The 21,049-nt window shown below is 46.1% G+C and overlaps 2 protein-coding genes across 2 annotated transcripts; one reads left to right on the top strand and one right to left on the bottom strand.

The window, feature by feature from the left end:
* Positions 1 to 111: 111 nt before the first annotated feature.
* On the bottom strand, positions 112 to 10,148 carry LOC139374703 (SWI/SNF-related matrix-associated actin-dependent regulator of chromatin subfamily A member 5-like). Its single transcript, XM_071115801.1, has 23 exons — positions 9,857 to 10,148; positions 8,896 to 9,006; positions 8,645 to 8,811; positions 8,405 to 8,505; positions 7,830 to 7,930; positions 7,434 to 7,613; positions 6,889 to 7,044; positions 6,601 to 6,732; positions 6,323 to 6,391; positions 5,898 to 6,007; positions 5,564 to 5,790; positions 5,215 to 5,336; positions 4,849 to 5,001; positions 4,470 to 4,602; positions 4,201 to 4,349; positions 3,775 to 4,002; positions 3,373 to 3,486; positions 2,959 to 3,081; positions 2,644 to 2,776; positions 2,340 to 2,458; positions 1,357 to 1,569; positions 1,075 to 1,188; positions 112 to 840 (listed from the first exon to the last, which is right to left on the bottom strand). The coding sequence occupies exons 1-23, from the start codon at positions 9,929 to 9,931 to the stop codon at positions 772 to 774; spliced, it is 3,099 nt and encodes a 1,032-aa protein (XP_070971902.1). The 5' UTR covers positions 9,932 to 10,148; the 3' UTR covers positions 112 to 771.
* Positions 10,149 to 10,414: 266 nt separating this feature from the next.
* LOC139374701 (ubiquitin carboxyl-terminal hydrolase 38-like) lies at positions 10,415 to 19,953 on the top strand. Its single transcript, XM_071115778.1, has 11 exons — positions 10,415 to 10,638; positions 11,175 to 11,910; positions 12,574 to 12,709; positions 12,867 to 12,996; positions 13,656 to 13,757; positions 14,377 to 14,535; positions 14,731 to 14,924; positions 15,115 to 15,214; positions 15,343 to 15,449; positions 16,035 to 17,415; positions 18,973 to 19,953. The coding sequence occupies exons 2-11, from the start codon at positions 11,229 to 11,231 to the stop codon at positions 19,132 to 19,134; spliced, it is 3,153 nt and encodes a 1,050-aa protein (XP_070971879.1). The 5' UTR covers positions 10,415 to 10,638; positions 11,175 to 11,228; the 3' UTR covers positions 19,135 to 19,953.
* The last annotated feature ends 1,096 nt before the right edge of the window (positions 19,954 to 21,049 follow it).

Below are 21,049 nucleotides of genomic sequence, written 5' to 3'. Positions count from 1 at the left end.
TGGTCCTAGTCTTCACTCAGACTGCTTGTGAACGTCCACTGCTCTTTGTGTGAAAAGCTTTGCACAAATATTCAACAGAAGTATATATTTTTTTGCATAAGAATAGACTTATTTAAAAAAGGGGAAATTTATTAGTGACACGTTCCAAAAATACATTTTCTACAATGTAGGTCGGTAACATAACAGAGTGGGAGGGGGGATAGATACAGGTATCGGTACATACAGGTATCGGTACATACAGGTATCGGTAGATACCGGTAGATACAGGTATCGGGTACATACAGGTATCGGTACAATCAATGGAATGTGATAACATAACCAACAGGCATAAATTAATCTCTCGTCACCTCACGAACTAGTAAAAAAAGTGTAGAAAACTAAAACAACAAAAAGAAAATTCAACTAAATCAGCGCAGCCTCAGTATGTCAGTTAGTCCCTACTAGCAGGCCTGTGAATAGAAGGAATACAATAGGGAAAGGGGGATACCTAGTCAGTTGTATAACTGAAATGTGTCTTCCGCATTTAACCCAACCCCTCTGAATCAGAGAGGTGCGCGGGGCTGCCTTAAATCGACACTAAGAACCTAGGTTCCCTCCTGGAATCTTCTAGATAGAACAACACGCTATAGTGAAGAAAAGTTCAGTCCTTTTGGGTTTTATACAGTAAATCATCATCATCATGTATCACCACGGTAACCCGTACAAAACATAACAGACGCTACGACTACTATACTGCTGCCTGCCGCTGCCCTCATTCTGACCACCACCGCCTCACAGCTTTAGTTTTTTCCTGCGGCCTCCTCGCGGGTCTGGGGTCCCGTCTCCCTTACGCTTCTGAGCCTGAGGAAGTGTGGGATGAAGAGGAAGACAGAAACGGAGTGTCAGCTCAAATGATCATAAAAATAATACAATAACGTCTGCTTACAATGATATATTGGTTTAGACAAGACTATATAGTGGAAAAGAACATTGTGTGATATTGTTAGTGTCGTGTGTGTCTTCCTGCACAGTGATAGAGGACTGCATGACCAGAGAATTCAGTGATGGACAGGAAGTGGAGCGTTGTGATCTTACAGAAGACTGACTCCGTGGTCCTTTCTTCTTCTTCTCTGCCTTCTCCCTCTCCTCCAGCTCCATGTTCTCTCGTTCAATCAGGGTGATCAGGGTGTTGCATCGCCTCTGGAGCTCCTACACACACAAGTATACAACCACAACATGTGTAATGTTTTGAATGAATGGTTATCATTCAAATCACTGAAGAAGTAAAGACACATTTCTATCTACAGGTTGTACTCTATTAATTCTACAACAAAGTTGTACTTAATTCCACTGTCGGCCCGGGGCCACTCCACTCACCATGGCGGTCCTGGACTTGAGGAACCAGTCGAAGCGAAACTGGGGCGAGTTGCGGATGCACTGGCGCAGCTCGTCGTAGACCGACTCCTTTTCGAAGCCCAACTTGTGCAGCATGCAAATGAGGAAGCGGTCCTCCTCCTCCGTGTAGTTCTTCCCCTTGTTGGTGCCGTACGAGATCCTCAACTGGTGGAACGGCGCCTTGTAGCGACCAATCTACAACGAGGGAGAGAAAAGATGTCCTTCAGGGTGTATGGTAAGCCTCTGGTAGACATGATCAGACACCAGCTCCAGACACATACCTTCATAAGGGTTGGGAGTGCCAAGACACATACCTTCATAAGGGTTGGGAGTACCCCGACACATACTTTCATAAGGGTTGGGAGTGCCAAGACACATACCTTCATACGGGTTGGGAGTACCCCGACACATACTTTCATAAGGGTTGGGAGTGCCAAGACACATACCTTCATAAGGGTTGGGAGTACCCCGACACATACTTTCATAAGGGTTGGGAGTGCCAAGATACATACCTTCATACGGGTTGGGAGTACCCCGACACATACCTTCATAAGGGTTGGGAGGGCCAAGACACATACCTTCATACGGGTTGGGAGGGCCCAGACACATACCTTCATAAGGGTTGGGAGGGCCCAGACACATACCTTCATAAGGGTTGGGAGGGCCCAGACACATACCTTCATAAGGGTTGGGAGGGCCCAGACACATACCTTCATAAGGGTTGGGAGGGCCCAGACACATACCTTCATAAGGGTTGGGAGGGCCCAGACACATACCTTCATAAGGGTTGGGAGGGCCCAGACACATACCTTCATAAGGGTTGGGAGGGCCCAGACACATACCTTCATAAGGGTTGGGAGTGGCCAGAGGTTTTCACAACTGTATCGATCATCTGATCAAAATAAAAAATGTCTTGGCTCCCCAATGTTGTTCTTGTTAATGATGACCTCACTGAAATGGCTTACCTTTGTGTCCAGTGCTTTCTTGATGCTGATCCTCCTCTGGATGCGGGCCTCTCCCCTCTCGATCTGAGCCATGATCTTCTCAATGTCCTGCAGCTCGTTGCAACGCTCCCAGAACACAGCTGTGTGTGTACACACACACACACACACACACACACACACACACACACGTTTAGATCATAATACTCTAGATCTCGGTCATACACTTGGGAGTAATGTCCACTAGCTATATAAGAAGTAGATTCAGATACATTTCCGCAATTTGAAAAGAAAAATAAGGATTTTTTTTCTTTTGTTCTTTTCTTACCGGAATATTCCATGACTTCCTCTGGGGTTTTGCCCTCCACCTCTCTGGCGATGTTCTCGATGTCGTCTCTCCCCCACTTCTCATTGGCTTTGATGAACTGGTTAAAGTCACGCTTGTTCCAGATGGTGAAGCCCTGTGGAGAGATCGATGACAGTTTGTAACGACACAAGCCACAAATGCTAACATTTGTCTCTAGTTTGTAGTTGAAGCCATTAAAGAGTATCTCAACTGAACTACATGTAGTTCTATAAATATGACATGGCACTATGATGAATGTCTAGTGTTTAAGTTGGAGGTCTTGTTTCAGCCAATTACCTGCGAGAGGAGGTTCTCCTTCTCCTCCAGCTCCTCCTCTGATAGGCCTTCGGCCTCGTCAATCTTGGCCTGCTCCTCCTTCTGGTGCTGGGACGAGTTGGGCAGTTCTGGGTTACGAGGAACCTGGAGAGATAATGGATAACACATATACACTTAAACTCTCAACAGATACATCCCATTCTAAACCAAACCGACTGTGTTGGTTTGAAACTGCACAGAGGAGATCCAAAATGTCCGCCGTCTGATGGAACATTATCACACTGATGGCATCATAATTGACCAGAGAGGAGGCTGAGGGGAGGATGGCTCAAACACATATACACCATTCCAGCCATTAGTTTGAGCCCGTCATTCGATTTTAAGTGGCACCTGCCATCACTGACACTTGTATACATCACAGTACATGTTGTATACCTTGTAGCCGATAGTCTTCCTGTAGAATAGGATTTCTTTCTCCAGCAGTTCAAACAGCCTTGGGGGGAAGAACTGGAAGTCCTGCACATTGGGCTGCTTAGGTGGACGAGGAGCCTGGAAGAGGAGAACAGCAGTTTTAGTCGGGGAGAAAGATGGTCTGGAAGAGGAGAACAGCAGTTTTAGTCGGGGAGAAAGATGGTCTGGAAGAGGAGAACAGCAGTTTTAGTCATGGAGAAAGATGGTCTGGAAGAGGAGAACAGCAGTTTTAGTCATGGAGAAAGATGGTCTGGAAGAGGAGAACAGGAGTTTTAGTCATGGAGAAAGATGGTCTGATTCATTCCACACAGCTATTCCCAGTGGCGTGCGTATACATAGCCAGAGGCCGGCGGTAGCGAGGCTTACCTTGGGTGCTTTGGGCTCGCTGACACGCAGGGCCTCTCTGAAGTAGGCATCCACTGCGTAGTTGGCCTTCCTCTCTCTCTTGGGTGGCTCGATCCAGTTGGTGACCACCTTCTTCTTCTCCCTGTAGTCCTCTCCTTCGAAGGTGTACACACTGTTGTCGGACTCCATGGTGAAGTTCCTCAGGGAGCTCTCGCCCATGGTGTTCATCTTCTCCTTCAACTCCATGGTCTGTCAGATACAAACACACAGCAAAGCGTTAGCATCTAGCTACACATTGCTAATGCGTTTGGCCTCTAGATACTGCCATATCAACCCACATATAGCAATGCTAATGCTATCACATATTATATAAATTATCTGAGTGCAGATAAACGCTAATGCTAGGCCCAATGCTAGCGCTAGGCCCTTGTCCGTCTGTGTTTTGACCTTCTTCTCGCCTCGCTCCAGGATCTCGTCGATGTCATCGTCGGTGATGTCGCTCTCCTTGGAGGCGAAGACGTGCGTGGCGCCGTGCCGGATGATAGACAGCATCTCGTCCTTCCCCAGCTTGTTGGCATTGGGATCCACTAGCCTTCCTGTAGAACAGACACAGTAAACACAGACAAGTCAGCCAGTTGCATTACCAAGGCATTGACTTCAATAGTGTAGGTTTGAAACTGGGAAGAGGAGATCCAAAATGGCCACCGGTGCAGTACCTTGCTGGATGACGATGGAGTCCAGTTGGAGCTTCATCTCGGCTCGCTCCACGATCCTCTCCTCTACTGTGTTTTCCGTGATGAAACGGAACACGCGCACCTGCTTCTTTTGACCAATCCTGTGAGCTCGGTCCTGAGAAGAAAAGTTAAATGAACCAATCAAGTAAGTGTCTAACAGTTACCAGGTAGAAGCATCTTGATCAATTAAGTTACTGAGAGATTCTATTGAATGTAAGCTCACTTGTTGTGATATGATTCAAACTAGGGGGAATTGAACATGTTAAATCTGTAGGGCAAATTCCAATTAAAGTAATAGTAAAATGTCATATAAAAGACTGATTAATTAGTCCACGAACGTGGGTGAATGAGAGGTACTGACCATGGCCTGTAGGTCGACCTGAGGGTTCCAGTCTGAGTCGTAGAGGATGACCACGTCAGCTGTGGCCAGGTTAATACCCAGCCCTCCGGCCCTGGTGCTCAACATGAAGATGAACTTAGGGCTGTTCTCCTCATTGTACGCGTTGATGGAGATCTAGAGAAACATGGGAAATGAAGTGTGTTCAAACTGCGACAAGTTAAATTGTTTGAATTTACAAGCCATTTATTAGCCTGGTCCCAGATCTGCGTGTTCTGCCCTGCCAACTACTATGGTCAATGTCATACCAAGGCAGCACAAACAGATCTGGGACCAGGGTAATAAGCCAGTGCCGTTAATGAGATCCAGGAGTGGGAGTCATAGTCGTACCTGTCTCTCCTCGTGGGGCGTCTGTCCGTCCAGGCGACAGTAGCCGAAGTTGCGCCACATGCAGTAGTCCTCCAAGATGTCCAGCATCCTGGTCATCTGGCTGAAGATCAGCACACGGGAGCCTGGGAGAGGAAGGGGAGTTCAAAATGGCCGCCAATCAATCATCCACCATGCCTACACTGCTGCAACTTTAACATAGTAGTTTGAATCACAAAAGGTCTGAAATAGCCTTTACACAACACCGTCTCCATATCAACTTTAAAGTTGAAAGGGCCACAGGGCCATCAAACAGGCCATAAAAACACCAATTTTGTAACCGGTCTTAGAGGGGAGCCTTTCGTCCACCCACCCTGAGCCTTCATCTTGGGCAGCAGCTTGTCAAGGACGGCCATCTTGCCGCTGTTGACGGCCAGGTGCAAGTCGGTGGTGTAAGGCGGGCCGGGCTCGGCCCCGTCAAACAGGTACGGGTGGTTGCAGCACTTCCTCAGCTGCATCAAGACGTTGAGCAGGCGCATTTTGTCCATCTTCCCTGCAGAGTTCAGGATGTCTATGTCCTTCATCAGGATCTTGGTGTACCTGAGGAGAGACGGGACACTGTTTTCAAATACACATTATAGTGCACGGGGTTGAAGAATTTGTTTGGCAGGGAAAGGGCATACGTTGACTGTATGTGGGCTACTTACCATTCTCTCTGCATCTTACTCAGCCCCACGTACATCTTGATCTCTTTCTTAGGCAGCAGAGACTTCTCCACCTCATTTTTGATACGACGCAGAAGGAAAGGACGCAGTACCTACACACACGTACAGAGAGAGAACAACCAATGAAAGGTAAGGGAAGGCCCCATAACACTATTTGATAAAAACCTACATGAATACATGTTCATTAGGATTCCCATTAGCTGTTGAACATGCAGCAGATACACTTCCTGGAACCACAAAAAAACAGTTCTAGACAAGAACAACATAAGATGTTACTACATTAAAATCGAAAGTAATACATTGTCAAGGCACCAAGAGACAAAAATACTATTTACTCACTATTCATATATACACAGTACACATTCATACAGTACAGTGAAATGTAAGGAAGTGTTTCAGATACTTACAGTGTGAAGACGTTCCACCAACTTCTGATCCCCCAGGCAGTTGTTGGTGTCAAACCATGAGTCAAAGTCCTTCGAGAGAAAAACAAAAAGTTAAATCAATCCATATTTTTTCGGGGCCCTTTAAATAAGTGAAAAATAGAGAATATTGTTATTTTCACTAAGTGTTATTAAGCCTAAATTCCTAAACTGTAGTATTAATGGAGGGAAATTGCCTGTGTGTTCAACAATTTGTTCCCCCCGGGTACATTAAAGTTCATCCTGTTTTATCTGCCTCTTACCTCTGAGGAGTTGAAGACGTCTGGCAGCAGGAAGTTGAGCAGGGCCCAGAGCTCGTGGAGGTTGTTCTGCAGCGGGGTGCCGGTTAGCAGCAGACGGTTGGTGGTCTTGAATTCACGCACTATCTCTGACAGCTACAGCACAAACATACACGGGTCAGACAAACCATCTAAGAGTCTTTTGTGAGTTGAGCCCATTGACGTTTCGTTAGTGTATATACACATTTGAAATCACATATTTACATGTAATCAAATATGTATACAGTGTGTCAACTTTAGAAGCTCCCGAACCTTTGACTTCTCGTTCTTGATCCTGTGGGCCTCGTCGATGACCAGGTACCTCCAGTTAAACTTCTTGAACACGGCCTTCTCTATGATGAGCATCTCGTAAGAGGTGACACACACATCCCACTCACCTGGCAGCAGCACATCTCTGATCAGGGCATTCTGGGGGGGGGGGGGGGGGGATAAAGGGTTATCGGTGGGGCACAAGACCAAAGCCTCAGCAACATCACCAGTCTAACTTCTGTAGTGCTGTAGTACAAGTTATTGAAAAATGACTAACTTGCATTGGATTGCATTATGCAGAATATCCATTAGTCGTCTTATGTTGCAGGAAATCTATGTGTTACGCTTTCAGTTGCAGAAGGAGATAGAGATGAACTGACTATTTCCATGACAACATTTCTTCCCATATGGAACATTGGAAAACACACAAGCCTCAACACTGTCCCACAGTCACCACCCAATGCTTTCCAGCTGATCTACCGCAATCAACATGCCCTGTTCATTTTACATCAGAGAATTCATGTGGTCTGCTGCTGCTCATAGCTCACCCTCTGCTCTCGGTCTCCGATGAGGCAGACTGCTTTGAGGGAGGGGACCCAACGTTTGAACTCGTTCATCCAATTGTACAGGGTGGACTTGGGCACCAGCACCATGTGGGGCCCGGGGATGCTCCTGTAGTGCTTCATGTACCCCAGCAGAGAGATGGTCTGCAGGGTCTTACCCAAACCCTGAAGGACAACAGGCAAGGTGAGAGTATATATAAAAATAAAACACAATAATTTGAATACCGATTTTTAGCATGAATGGGTATTTGGATGCTGTTACTGCTGTAGTCCAGGAGTAATCTTCATGAGTCACACACACACACACACACCAAGAGATATGCATGTAGAACTTCCGGAATACCAAAATATTTTTCACTTTAGTTTGAAACAAGAACCTACCATTTCATCAGCAAGAATCCCATTGATTCCGTTCTCGTACAGAGAGATGAGCCAGTTCAGACCACGGACCTGGTAGTCTCTCATTGTACCCCCTTTTACAACTGTTGGGAGATAGATACAGCACAACATACTCAGTACTGCACAAGTTTGACATACTTCCCATTCAGATATGGACTATAGTAGTCCCGGTCAGAACTTTGCTACATTAAAGATGCACTACGCAGAAGCCATTTCCTGTTTGCTAAAATTCTAATAGTTCACCTAATTTCAGTCAGTGACAAAACAAGCAAGTTTAGTGTAGAGAATCTTTGTACCATCTAAACCATTGTGAAATGTATTTTCCATAACTAAAACATTTTGTATTTTCAGCTGGTGTACAAAACCGAAAGTAAAAGATGCTAAACTTAACCACGGATAGCATAGAAAATGAGAACCTAGAACAGATATACCGCATCTTAGACTTGCTTTCAATGAGAAGGACAGATCTATAACACACATTTCTATGAGAATTTGGTCGGGTCGCCCAAGAAGTGATATATTGTAGCTCTAATGAGTAAAACCATGTGACTGCTTACAGGAGGGAGATTCGTCGAAGCGGGTGCAGACGTTGGTGGTCTTGCTGCTTTCGCTCAGCAGTTCTTCATCCTCTTCCTGCTCTGTGCGACGATGACGGTTACTGTCAAAGAGAGAAAGGGGTACCCGCAATTCATCAGAGACAGCATATCAAATGCCCCACACGTACACCCAATGTACTCCCACGGAAGACTGACGAATCATCAGGTCAAGTTGTTCTGCGTGTTGTGTTGTATACTCACTCTCCGACCGAGAGGAGATTCTGTTTCTCGTCCTTCTTGACACGAGGACGTCCTGGCTTCATCTTGAGCGGGGAGGTGGGGGTCTTCTGGGCCGCAGGTTGAATGAAATGGGCAAACACCTCTGTCTGCTTCAGTAGGTACTCAAATCTGTTGGTCCGGTCTGATGCCTACACACAGAAAAGCAATGAAACTTTGTGAGCAACAAATTACATATTAAAACTGTAACTGAACATCTAGCAGTGTGCCATTACCACTTTCTCCTCATAGGCTGGCGCTGTAGATGAAGAGGGGTCCTCATCTTGGGCATCCTGTCCGGCTTCAGAAGACTCCTCCTTGCTGGCCTCTGACGCATCATCCTTTTCCTGGAAAAGAGGAATGCAACGCCACTTTCAAAACAACTGGGAACTCAGAAATCTCAGACTTCCGACCCAAGTGCCTTCAAGATTGGGGAACTCAAAAAAAAGAAGAAAAAAAACATTTCCGACTGGGAAAAATATTTTGAATTCCAAGTTGGAAACTTGGGCATCTTTCTAGGGCAGTTTTTCCCAACCCTGGTCCTCGAGTACCCCCAACAGTACAACTTTTTATTGTAACCCTGGACAAGCATACCTGGTTCAACTTGTCAACAAGCCCTAAATGAGTTGGATGAGGTGTGTTTGTCAAGGGGCTACAACAACGAATCTGTTGGGGGTACACGAGGACCAGGTTCGGGAAAAACTGCTCTAGAGCTCCGACTTCCCAACCTGAAGATCACTGACGTCACGATTTGACTGGGACTTCCCAGTTGTCTTAATGTGAGATAAGCTGCACAAGTATACAGAGGATCGAATGCAGCGTCAAACAGATGTAAACAACTGCTACAATTTTATTGAAACCCTTGATGCGTATTCAAATCAAGTGTATTAGGTGTAACGTTAGCTAGCATAGTTAGATGAGTGTTTATTAAACAGGCTAGCTGATAGCTCTCTACTATACAGTACTGCGAGACACACTCTCCGGGAAGATGGGTCGGAGCTGTTGATTAACGTTAGCTAACGACGCTAATGCTAGCTAGCTAAACAACTCGAGCTAGCAAAGACAAAGTTTGAGATGGCTCGCGTTGGAAGTGACAAAGGACATATGGTTGATTTTAGCATAATCTAAAAGTTGTTGAGCCATTTTTTCTAATGATGGGCTCAGAATTTGTATTATTATTATTTTGTTCAGGCTCACCTCCACTCCTCCGGTTTCTTCAAGTTCAACTGCTCGCTCTTCCCGCAGCTCCACGCCGTTTCCAGTCTCGGACATTGCTACCGAATTTCTTCCTCGATTTAAATCGATCGTCTGTTTATTCGATTACTTCGTCCGCCTATAAATGGCAGATATGGTTTTCAAAAACTTTATTTCAGAAAATACGCTGCTATAGTCCTACTGTTTATTATGAAAGAGACTGGCTGGCTACAAGTGATTCATTCGCTAGCTTCCTTTCCCCGCTACCCGCGTTCTCAAAGGTTCCGCTTTGTCTCGCGAGACTTTCGTAGCGTGGCTGCGTGTTTTACCCCCGAAATGCAAAATCTGCACACATTTACAAGTTATAACCCATCTGCTACATCTACCAGTCTAAATACTATGCCTATCCAATGGCTATGAGCTCAGTTAGTGCGTAAAAGAAGTCCGTGGAATAATACATTTAGTTTTAAGTCATTACAAACCATTGTCAGTATGTTTATATTTGTATTTAAACAAACCTGTAATTCACAAAAAGTTTATATATTTGATTTTATAGTCGCCATTTTCGTTCTTTATTAAACAGGCAATGAGATCGTCAGCAGCAGAAGACTCCTAGAAAAATTCGTGGTCCATCGGAATGACGTTTCTGCAGGGCTTTTAAATTAGCTTTAAAAATATTATTTTATAATGTCAAAATAAGAGATGAATGAGCTGTTAACCGGCGACTAATGTCAACTGGCATTTTATTATATTTTCATCGGATGCTGGTGTTATGAATTATATTGGTACGTGATGTTTGGGAAGATACATTTCTGCTAGCTAAGTTAGTGACATCTCCGGCCTGCTCTGTTGCAATACCATACACAGCTAACGTCATGCTAGCTAGTTTGTTAAAGAACGTTAACTAGCTAAATTACGAAAAACAGTTTGTTATCCACACCTGTTTTATTTGTGCATCAATGCCTTTAATCTCAGTTAATTTGAATTCGATAACATGCCGATTGTGGGTACTGTAACTAGCTCAATGTGTTAACTTGTTTAGCTAGCTAAGTTAGCTAGCTTTGTGATGATAAGGCAAAGCATGATGCTGTGTTGTTTTTGTTTACCTGTGGCTAGCTTCATAGCCGTGGGATATTGCTATGCTTGTACAACTTTGCAGCAATGGTAAAAACGATTACAGTTTGTTATTTACAAGTTGTTGACCGAATCATACGTCTAGCTAGCTAGCTGTGGTGGACATGCCATGAAGAAATGGAAAGCTAGCCAGAATAAGTAACTGGTCACTAATGGTGGTTGATGTCCTGCTCGCTCTCGTCTTTAGGTGTGGACTGCTCCCTGATCTTTCCCCTCACAGCTATATAGATCGCCTGCCATCATGGATAAGATTCTAGAGGCGCTGGTTAGCTCCTCTCACTCAGTCCCAGTGAAGAAGGCCATCGTGAAGAAAGTAGTCGAAGCCGCAGAGAAAGAGGTCACGGCGGAGCAATGTCAGGCCCTGTACACCCTCACCACTCGCCTCATCTTCTTGGGTGAAGACGCCTTCCAGAAACAGGTGGGCTTCCAGGTGCTGGAGGCCTATGCCCGCTACCACCGTGCTGATTTTGAGCTCTTCTTCAGCAAAGACTTTGTCCTGGGCCTGTTACAGCAGGGCTACGGCCCCCTGGACCGCAAGGACCCGGCCGTGGTTGACTACATCCATGGCTGCCTGCGGCTGCTGATCAGCTGCCCCTCGGTGCTGGATATCTTCTCTATCATCCAGACAGAAATCCTAAGGATGGTGTGTGAACGGCCTGAGCCAGCCCTGTGCGCCCGTCTCGCCACCATGCTCTCAGACTTCATACAGTGCATCCCCCGGGAGAAGACGGCCATTTTGTTCTGCCAGCAGTTGGTGAGGACCATTGGGTACTTCCACTGTCCTGCCAGCCAGGAGCGGGAGCTGAGGGAGTACGTGGACCAGGTGACCAAGGTCAGCATGTTGCTGCAGAACATCTGGAAGGCGGAGCCGGTCACACTGCTGCCATCTCTGCAGGAGGTGTTCTCTATAATCTCCTCCACTGGTGAGACTGAGGGAGGGAGCACCACACACAGTCACAGATGAGCACAAACGCACAACTTTCACTGTATGTGTCTATGCATCAATGTCCCATACAAGTTGGGGCGGCAGGTAGCCTAGTGGTTAGAGCTTTGGGCCAGTAACCGAAAGGTTGCTACATCGAATCCCTGAACTGACAAGGTAGAAATCTGTCGTTCTGCCCCTGAACAAGGCAGTTAACCCACTGTTCCCAGGTAGGCCGTCATTGTAAATAAGAATTTGCTCTTAACTGACTTGCCTAGTTAATTAAATAAAGTTTTATAAATAATTTGTACAAAATGAGCAGTTTAAAATACAATATCAGAAGTAAAGTAAAGTACACTATAGTATTTTCTAATGCAGCCACTAATTTACCTCCACCTTCGCCCACCTGTGGAAAAACTAGGAATGTCAGGCTTGTTAGCACATGCTTGAGACTTGGAACAGTAACTTCTTTGTCATTTTAATGATCCAGGGTGGTGGAGAGTTCATGCACTGCTCAATATCAGACTTGAATTGGGTCACTTGGTTAGGGTAGAGGTTGGAAACAAGACATTTTAATACAATTGGGGCATATTTCATAAGCTGTGACCCCCCCCCTCAAAAAACATCAGTCAATTATACTCAACTTTTTATGTGTTCTGCACAGACCCCTCCTTCGACCCCTCCATTGCCCTAGCCAGCCTGGTCCAGCACATACCTCTCCAGATGATCACAGTTCTCATCAAGAGCCTTACCACCGACCAGAACGTCAAAGACACCAGCATGACTCAAGCACTCTGCAGGTCACTGGGTGCCTTTTACTGTGTTTTTTCATTCGCTAAACTGAATAAATTAATCCGTTGTATTTGCAGTGTGTATACTAGATGGGATGTAGTGATTTTAATAGCGCTTTTCTGCCCTTATTTACCGTTCTCTCCATCTCTCTCTTTCCTTCCTCAGGATGATTGACTGGTTGTCTTGGCCTCTAGCCCACCATGTGGAGATGTGGGTCATTGCCCTGCTGAAGGGGCTGGCTGCGGTGCAGAAGTTCACCATCCTCATAGATGTCACCCTGCTTAAGATTGAACTGGTGGGTTGTGTACTGACCACTATTACCTCAGCAGGGTGTGTCAATGCACCAATGAGCTAAGATGGTAGTTACACATGGTAATAGCAAATACAGTACTCTATATGAAGATGGGCAGAAACTGCTTCTCCAATAGAAATCCCTGATGACGCTGTAGGTGATGTCTTGGCGACGTTGGCTAGCTAAGCCCATGCTCAGAAACATGTCATCGTGTCGAACAGTCGTCTAGGCACTCCTTCGATATAAAGTAGTATTTGACAAAAATGCAAACGTGTCAGTTTGTCACTTTCACAAGGTTGGAGTAATAACATGTTCAACAACTGGTTGGAATCTAGGCTGTGACTTTAGATTTTGAGACAAGTTACAACTAAGGAACAATTTTTCACTTCTCTCATTGACTCACAAACCCCGGCCTGATCTGTTTCGCAAGCGTTCCCGGAAGTCTTGCGATGTTGCGCCTCTGGGTTTAGAAACTCTGTGGTGATGGCATCTATAACTACATATTAACTTCAGTTAGAATTGATGAATAGATGATCACATGAACGAAAATGTGTTCCTGTAGTTTGGTCATTATGGTGTCCAGCTGTATCACTTCTGAATTGTGTGTTTCTGTGTCAGTGTGTGTACAATACATATGCTATATGTTTTATCTTTGTGTGTAGGTGTTCAACCGTCTGTGGTACCCCATCGTGCGACAGGGGGCCCTAGTGGTTCTTTCCCATATGCTGCTGAGTTTCCAACACTCTCCTGAGGCCTTCCACTTGGTAAGAAACACACAATACAACTCGTTCTATTGCACACCGCATGTCTTTCCCTCCCTCATTCCCCCTATTTAACTGAAATACCTTCAGGCTCCATTAAACTCCATTTCCCAGATGCACTCTCCTCTCAGCAGGGCTCTTCCACTAATGAGGTGTAAAGTGTTTAAAGCACCAAGATGGTCCTTTAGTTGACTGGTGGTGGTTTCATCTGCCATGATTGTCAATTCATTTTTAAAGGTTGATTACATTTAAGTCAGTGTGACCCCCCCTCCCCCCAATGACAAAAAGGGAGGTTTAATGTAGCATGTGAAGGTTGATGTTTTTACCAGTCACTACATCAGTGTGTTTAGTGCTATTCTACTGCTATATGTAGTGCCTAGTTTCCTACACTGCACCTTTCCACCTTGTAACAGATTAGAACAGATGTGATGTGCACATGACCAAGAACATCATGTGTACCAGCACTGACTTTGCTGATGAGGATAAGTTGACGTACCACGACTGTGATATGTTGGTTGTCTCACCTAGCTATCTTAGGATGAATGCGCTAACTGTACGACTGCTAAACGACTTTACTGTAAATGTTTGTCTACAATACGTTCATTCAATGTGTTTTCCCCAGGTCGTGCCACACATAGTGAACCTGGTTCAGAGTCTGAAGCAGGACGGCCTGCCCACCAGTAAGGCTTTCCTGCTGCACTTCACAGAGCTCGTCCACTGTATGATGTACCAGTACTCTGGCTTCCCTGACCTCTACGACGACATCCTGGAGGCCATCAAAGTAAGACACCTTGACAATGAGTGACCACACGAGTTGTTTACGTTATTTATGTGACCAACTGAGTGTTTGTGGCGTCGTGAATAATGTCATTATTGAAGGATGGACCTTCAAAATTCGGACAGTGTACAATACTATGCAGCTCGTGTAGTAAATGTGGTGTATGTAGTGTCTGAAAGCTGTCTCCCTCCCCTCTAGGAGCTACCTGGGCCCGGTGAGGAGAAGATCAAGCTGGTTCTGAACCAAAGTGCCTGGACGTCCCAGTCCAACTCGTTTGCCTCAGGCCTGCTGAGGCTGCCGGGCAAGTCTGAGACGGGCAAGACTGGCCTCATCAACCTGGGAAACACCTGCTACATGAACAGTATCATACAGACACTCTTCTCAGCCACAGAGTGAGTAGTGGATTTAGTACACACACAACTACACGTTGCATTTATATTGAGTTGACCGCATGGTTAACAAAGCTGTCTATATACATTCTGACTTGAATCCTCTCACAATATAATTATATAATGCTGCAATATTTATGTAGGAAGTTCTTATGAAATGTTCTGCACAAACCTTTCTATGGTCCTGTCCCAGTTTCAGGAGGCTTGTCTTATCGTTACGTCTGAATGATGCCACTGCCAACACACTGATGAAGAAACTGCAGCTCCTCTTCACCTTCCTCTCACACACCCAGGTTTGTCTCCCGCTGCTGTTAGTGGCCATCGGGTTTTTCAATGGAAATGACTATGGATCCATCCCTGACGTTTCACTTGGTGTGTGTATTCGGTGAGTGGTCATTCAGTTTGTGTGTCTCTCCTGCAGAGGGCAGCGTACGCCCCCAGAGTCTTCTTTGAGGCGTCTCGGCCCCCCTGGTTCAATGCAGGATCCCAGCAGGACTGTTCTGAGTACCTCCGCTTCCTCCTGGACAGGTAGTACACCATCTAGTAGACTGCTGGAGCACCCTACAGCTCCTTCCTCCTGGACAGGTAGTACACCATCTAGTAGACTGCTAGAGCACCCTACAGCTCCTTCCTCCTGGACAGGTAGTACACCATCTAGTAGACTGCTAGAGCACCCTACAGCTCCTTCCTCCTGGACAGGTAGTACACCATCTAGTAGACTGCTGGAGCACCCTACAGCTCCTTCCTCCTGGACAGGTAGTACACCATCTAGTAGACTGCTGGAGCACCCTACAGCTCCTTCCTCCTGGACAGGTAGTACACCATCTAGTAGACTGCTGGAGCACCCTACAGCTCCTTCCTCCTGGACAGGTAGTACACCATCTAGTAGACTGCTGGAGCACCCTACAGCTCCTAAAACCTGTATGACTCCAGGTATAGATGGAAAGAATGTATGTATAAATCTAGTGTTTTGAGAGAAGGATTTTAAGATTTCATGTTCACTCGAATGGGTGTTATTGAAAAGGACAGCTCCGTTTATTATGCTGTTACATTCATTTGCATGTTGTATTTTTGGTTGAACTTTCTCTTGTCTCCTTGTGTTCTGTTGCCAAGATTACACGAAGAGGAGAAAACCATCCAGGTTCTCATGTCAGCCAAGCCAAATGTTGTCTCCCCTGGCAACGGACCGAGCAACGTCACCGGAGGTGAAACCTCTGCGGAGGATGCCGGAGTGTCACCCGTGGCCCCTGTGGAGGGGAAGTCTGAGGTTAATGACGAGAGGACGCTCATTGAGAGGATGTTTGGAGGCAGGCTGAGCACGGGTATCCGCTGTATGACATGCAACAGCGTCTCGGAGAAAGAAGAACCTTTCACTGACCTATCCCTGGCCTTCTGTCCCTCCACCACCTCCAGTCCTCTTCAGACCGAGGGCCCCTCAGAGGAACCCCGGGGCCCCTGCCAGGGGGCTGTCAACGGGGGCAGCGAGGCTCCCGAAATAGGCCCTTCTCCCAAACCCGTCACGGCCTCCACCACTGGCGTCCATTTTGTTCCCGGGTCCAGCGAGCCACCGCTGTCTGTTCCTGACCTGGTGGACTACTTCCTGGCGCCAGAGATCCTGGACAAGGAGAACGCCTACTTCTGCCAGAAGTGTGGCTCGCTGCAGCGGGCAGAGCGGGGGATGAGGGTGGTGGCGGCGCCCGAGTACCTCATCCTCACGCTGCTGAGGTTCTCCTACGACGCCAAGTGCCACGTGCGCCGCAAGATTCTGGACAACGTCACCATCCCGCCGCTCATGAGACTGCCCGTGCACGCCCCTCCACCCAAACACTCTTCGTTCTCTTCCTTGCCACCATCCTCTCCACTCCAAGTGGACTCACCCGAGAGCAGCGAAAACCTGGCCAAGAAACTGAAGCCGTCGCAGAGAGAGGAGGAGGAGGAGGAGACTGGGCTAGAGGGCGACAACGGGATGGCAGGAGGAGAAAGTGAGGTAGGGGTGTGGCCGGCGGCCCGGTTCGTTCCCTACATCCTCAGCTCTGTAGTGATGCATTCTGGGATGTCGTCGGAGAGTGGCCATTACTACTCCTACGGCCGCAACCTCAATGGGGCCGACGGAGCCCAACACCACCTAGCCAATCCCCTCGCCCTGGGGGAGGATCCTGGCAACGGGCAGACTGAGCCCATCGCACTCACTTGCTCTGGGGCGACTCATCCCAAACAGGAAGTGGAAGAGATGTGCGGAGGCCAGGCGGCCGGGGATTGGCTGCTGTTCAACGACAGCAGGGTAACGTTCACTTCGTTGGGGTCGGTTCAGAACGTCACCAACCGTTTCCCCAAGGACACGGCCTACGTGCTAATCTACCGGAAACAGGACGTTACGGGGGGGCAAAACAGTACCGGGGGAGTGACAGCCAATGGCATGAGACTGGGCTCTGAACCTCCGCTGCAGAAAGAACTGATGGACGCCGTCACCAAGGACAACAAGCTCTTTTTACAGGTGAGAGAAGGGGGTGTTACAGTATAGTGAATGAGGCGTTTTCTGTTTGCTCGTGTTTATCCAAGGGCTCTACTCAATTTCATTTACAGTATGTTCATTTTTGGTTTGAAACCTTAAGGAAATCGTCTCTTTAGTTATCAGAGCCATTTTTTGTTTCATCGAATACTCTTAAATTGGTGACGTGTAAGCAGCCTCTTCCATTGGCTTTACAAGTAGGACAAGCCTCACCTTTGACCCCCACCCTCTTAACCACGAGGGCAACAACTCATATTATAATAATCTACTTTCATCTCTCTCTCAATGACCAGTTTTAGATAACAGAGTAGCAGAAGGGTGAAAATCCGATTCACTCCAACCAATTATCTCTACATAAAAAGCCCTCCTGTGTCGGCGCCTGTCATTTCTGTCACTAAATACAGGCCAAGGAGGGGTGACGCAGCCATTAGCATAATCGTTTAGTGTGATCCTGACCTAAATGATGCATCAGGCTATGCTAATGTATTGGCCCAGGGAAGTGGACTGTGTTCACTTATGATCACGCAAGCCTCCAATAACCTTCCTCTAATTGCTTGATTAGCATGGGACGCTGAGGTGCATGCGTATTTACATTTTAGTCATTTAGCTCTTCTCCTGAGCAACTTACAATTAATGCATTCATCTTAAGATAGCTAGGTGAGACAACATATCATAATCGTATAACTACATTTTCCCTCAACAAAGTAGTACTCAGCAGGGGTGCAACTTTCACTGGGGATGGGGGGGGGGGGGGGGGGGCATGCCTCCCCCCACGCACACTCTGAAATTGCATTTTTGTCCCCCCCCAGTTTTATCATTGGAATGTGATACAAAACAAGGCAACAGTGTGCTTTAGGACCATGCGGTCCTGTTTGGTGTGTTTACCTGACTGGATAATATTTCTTTTATTTTTTTGATGCCCCCGCCACTTCTAAAACCAAAGTTTCGCCCCTGGTTATCAGTGATTGTGGGGAAAATAGGTGTTTTTTTGTGGGGATGGCATCGGAATGTCAGACACGTTTCCATATTCTTCAGGGTATTTCTGGTAATGTCATTCTTTGCTCTTCTCTTTTGGACTTGTTTTTGGAATTTGTCCTTTCAATTTGTGCCCATGTTCAAAATTTAACAGGACCCTGTTTTCCATGTATCCATTGATGGGATTAAAGTAGTTCTGAACAAGCTTTGATCAAAACATGTTGCAAGTATTCAGAAAGCAAACCATACACATGTTACACATTTCCCTTGTGCTTTCAAGATGCAATTAGTCAAGTGAAATTTCATGAGTCGTTAATCTCTCAAAAAAACAAGACTTCAACCACACATTTGCAGTAACCACAAGAGGACAGCAGAGCTGCATTTTCTTGCTCAGACAGAATAACCAAACTCCTGGGTCATGTTCATTAGGACCGGTTCTGCAAACCGTTCTGCATTGGAAAATTAAACTCCAGGTAGTCCCTGCCTGTTTGTATTTTTTTCCATTTGGTCCCTAATGAACGACCCTCTGAACAGTGTTTAATGGTCCCGAACTCTTTTGTCCAATAGGAACAGGAGTTGAACGCACGGACCCGAGCTCTCCAGGCGGCCTCTGCCTCCTGCTCGTTCAGGCCCAATGGACCAGATGACAACGAACCCCCGGGCAGCTGTGGTCCCTCGGGGGGAGGAGGAGGTGGGGGGTTCAACACTGTCAATAGACTAGTCTTCTGATGGAGGAGGGACTGGGAAGAGTGAGTGAGAGACAAGTAAATATAGCACTGAAAGACCACTGGACTCTATATATGAGAGACATGCACAGAGAAGTCTGGTTGGCTACTCATCCAGTGGAAGGTGAAGCACATATGAACGTAAAGAGAGAGAGCGCTGAATATCTTGGAGGGAGCACTTGAATACAGCGCATAATGTACACGCCCACATGGACTTAAATCCAACACACAATACTGGACTCAACCTCACAGTGAGGGTCTTACCTCTCATGTCTGGCTCTGTCGTTTTATTATCGTCCATAACTCACAACTTTCTGCCTCGGGACAAGCTGGACCTCATAACCTTCTCTGGTTTGCATGCATTTCTCTTTTTCAAGCGGTGGGTTTGATTTTTGATAAGGAGATTCATTGATGTGTACTTGTCATAAGACATTTTCATATGCAATAAAATGTACAGATATGGGTGTGAAAGTATTCAATAAACATGGAATATGATCAACTAATGCCATGAATACTGTATACAAAAAGTTTTAGATGCGATTCATCTTTTAATACAAAATGTGTGTGTTAATTGCATGCTGAACGTTTGACAACTTTCTTAAGGTGGGGTTGTGGTTCCTAACATAGACTCTTATAATTAAGTTATTCATTCAGGGATACTTTTCTTTTGTTGCAGATTTTGTGCCTTTTGTTAGATATTATTAAACCTGAATTTACAAAAAGAATTTGACTGGAAAGACACAAACCTCAGCCTTGCTGTACAGTGTTTTAAAGTTATGTACAATACATGATTTTCCCCAATATTAAAGATGAAAGGGTCTTGTTTGTGTCTGCCTGCTCTGTCCATCTAGCGTTACCCACAAGCCCCCCTGGTGAGTTTTACACCTTCACGTTTCACATTCTCCCACAAGTGTCATTTAGATGCTCTTGTATTATTGGCTTCTCTGAACACACTGCAGTAGCTAGCTATCGGCCGTATGAATGCATGGCTGTGTTCAGCTTCATGTGTTGTCAGTGCCCAGTCTGCCCACACACAATCAATGCCTCCTACCTTTTGTCTTATTCAACATTAAAATATTGTAGGTTAGGGTTGCTACTTGTATTGTTTATCTTTTCATGGCATTCCTCCGCTGTAGTCATACTGAACATTGCATGTACTGGCTATGGTTCTTAGGTTTCCAATTGGACACTTGATGTTTGAGTGAATGTTAAGACTGGTTTTGAGGCACTGTTAATGATTGAATGTCCAGACATTTACCTTTGGGCGGTGTTCCCATTTAATGAAGTATGTTGCTGTGATACAGATGAACGGCATGCTAAGTTGCGGTAACATTTCCTCTGCCAGTGTGGATGTGATTTCTTCAGAGAACCTAGAGGGGTTGGGTTAAATGCGGAAGACACGTTTCAGTTGAATGCATTCAGTTGTGCAGCTACCTAGGTATCCCCTTTCCCTAGATCAAAGATGGAGCAGAGTGGCTTTGAAGCTGTAGCCAAGACCGCCTGCTTCAGGTGTGGTGTGTTTATCACTGCTGTGGCGTCTCAATGTTTCTCATGCACAGTCCCGGCATAAGGTCAATTACCGGTGCTCTTCTAAGCCCATAGGTGAATATGTTTGAGTAAGACTGAAGGAGTGTCCAGGAAGAAGGAAATAAATCCGTCCTCCTTGACAATCTTGTATAATACCACGGGTCGTGTTCATTAGGCACCAAACGGAGGAAAACATCCTGAAACGGGGAGGTACTATCTGAAAATGTCTAAACAAAAAAAAGCTCATTTTTTGTTTTACGTTGCACCACATTTTGAAATGTTTTGTTACGGTGTACCCTAATGAACATGACCCAGTAGAGAGATTATAGGAGTAACAGAAGGGAGAGTTCACGGTGATGTCAGACAGACCTCCCATGGGAAAGCCTCATCAT

Source organism: Oncorhynchus clarkii, chromosome 19, assembly GCF_045791955.1.
Source record: "Oncorhynchus clarkii lewisi isolate Uvic-CL-2024 chromosome 19, UVic_Ocla_1.0, whole genome shotgun sequence".
NCBI classification, from domain to species: Eukaryota; Metazoa; Chordata; class Actinopteri; order Salmoniformes; family Salmonidae; genus Oncorhynchus; species Oncorhynchus clarkii.
This window is presented reverse-complemented; position numbering and strand designations above follow the sequence as displayed.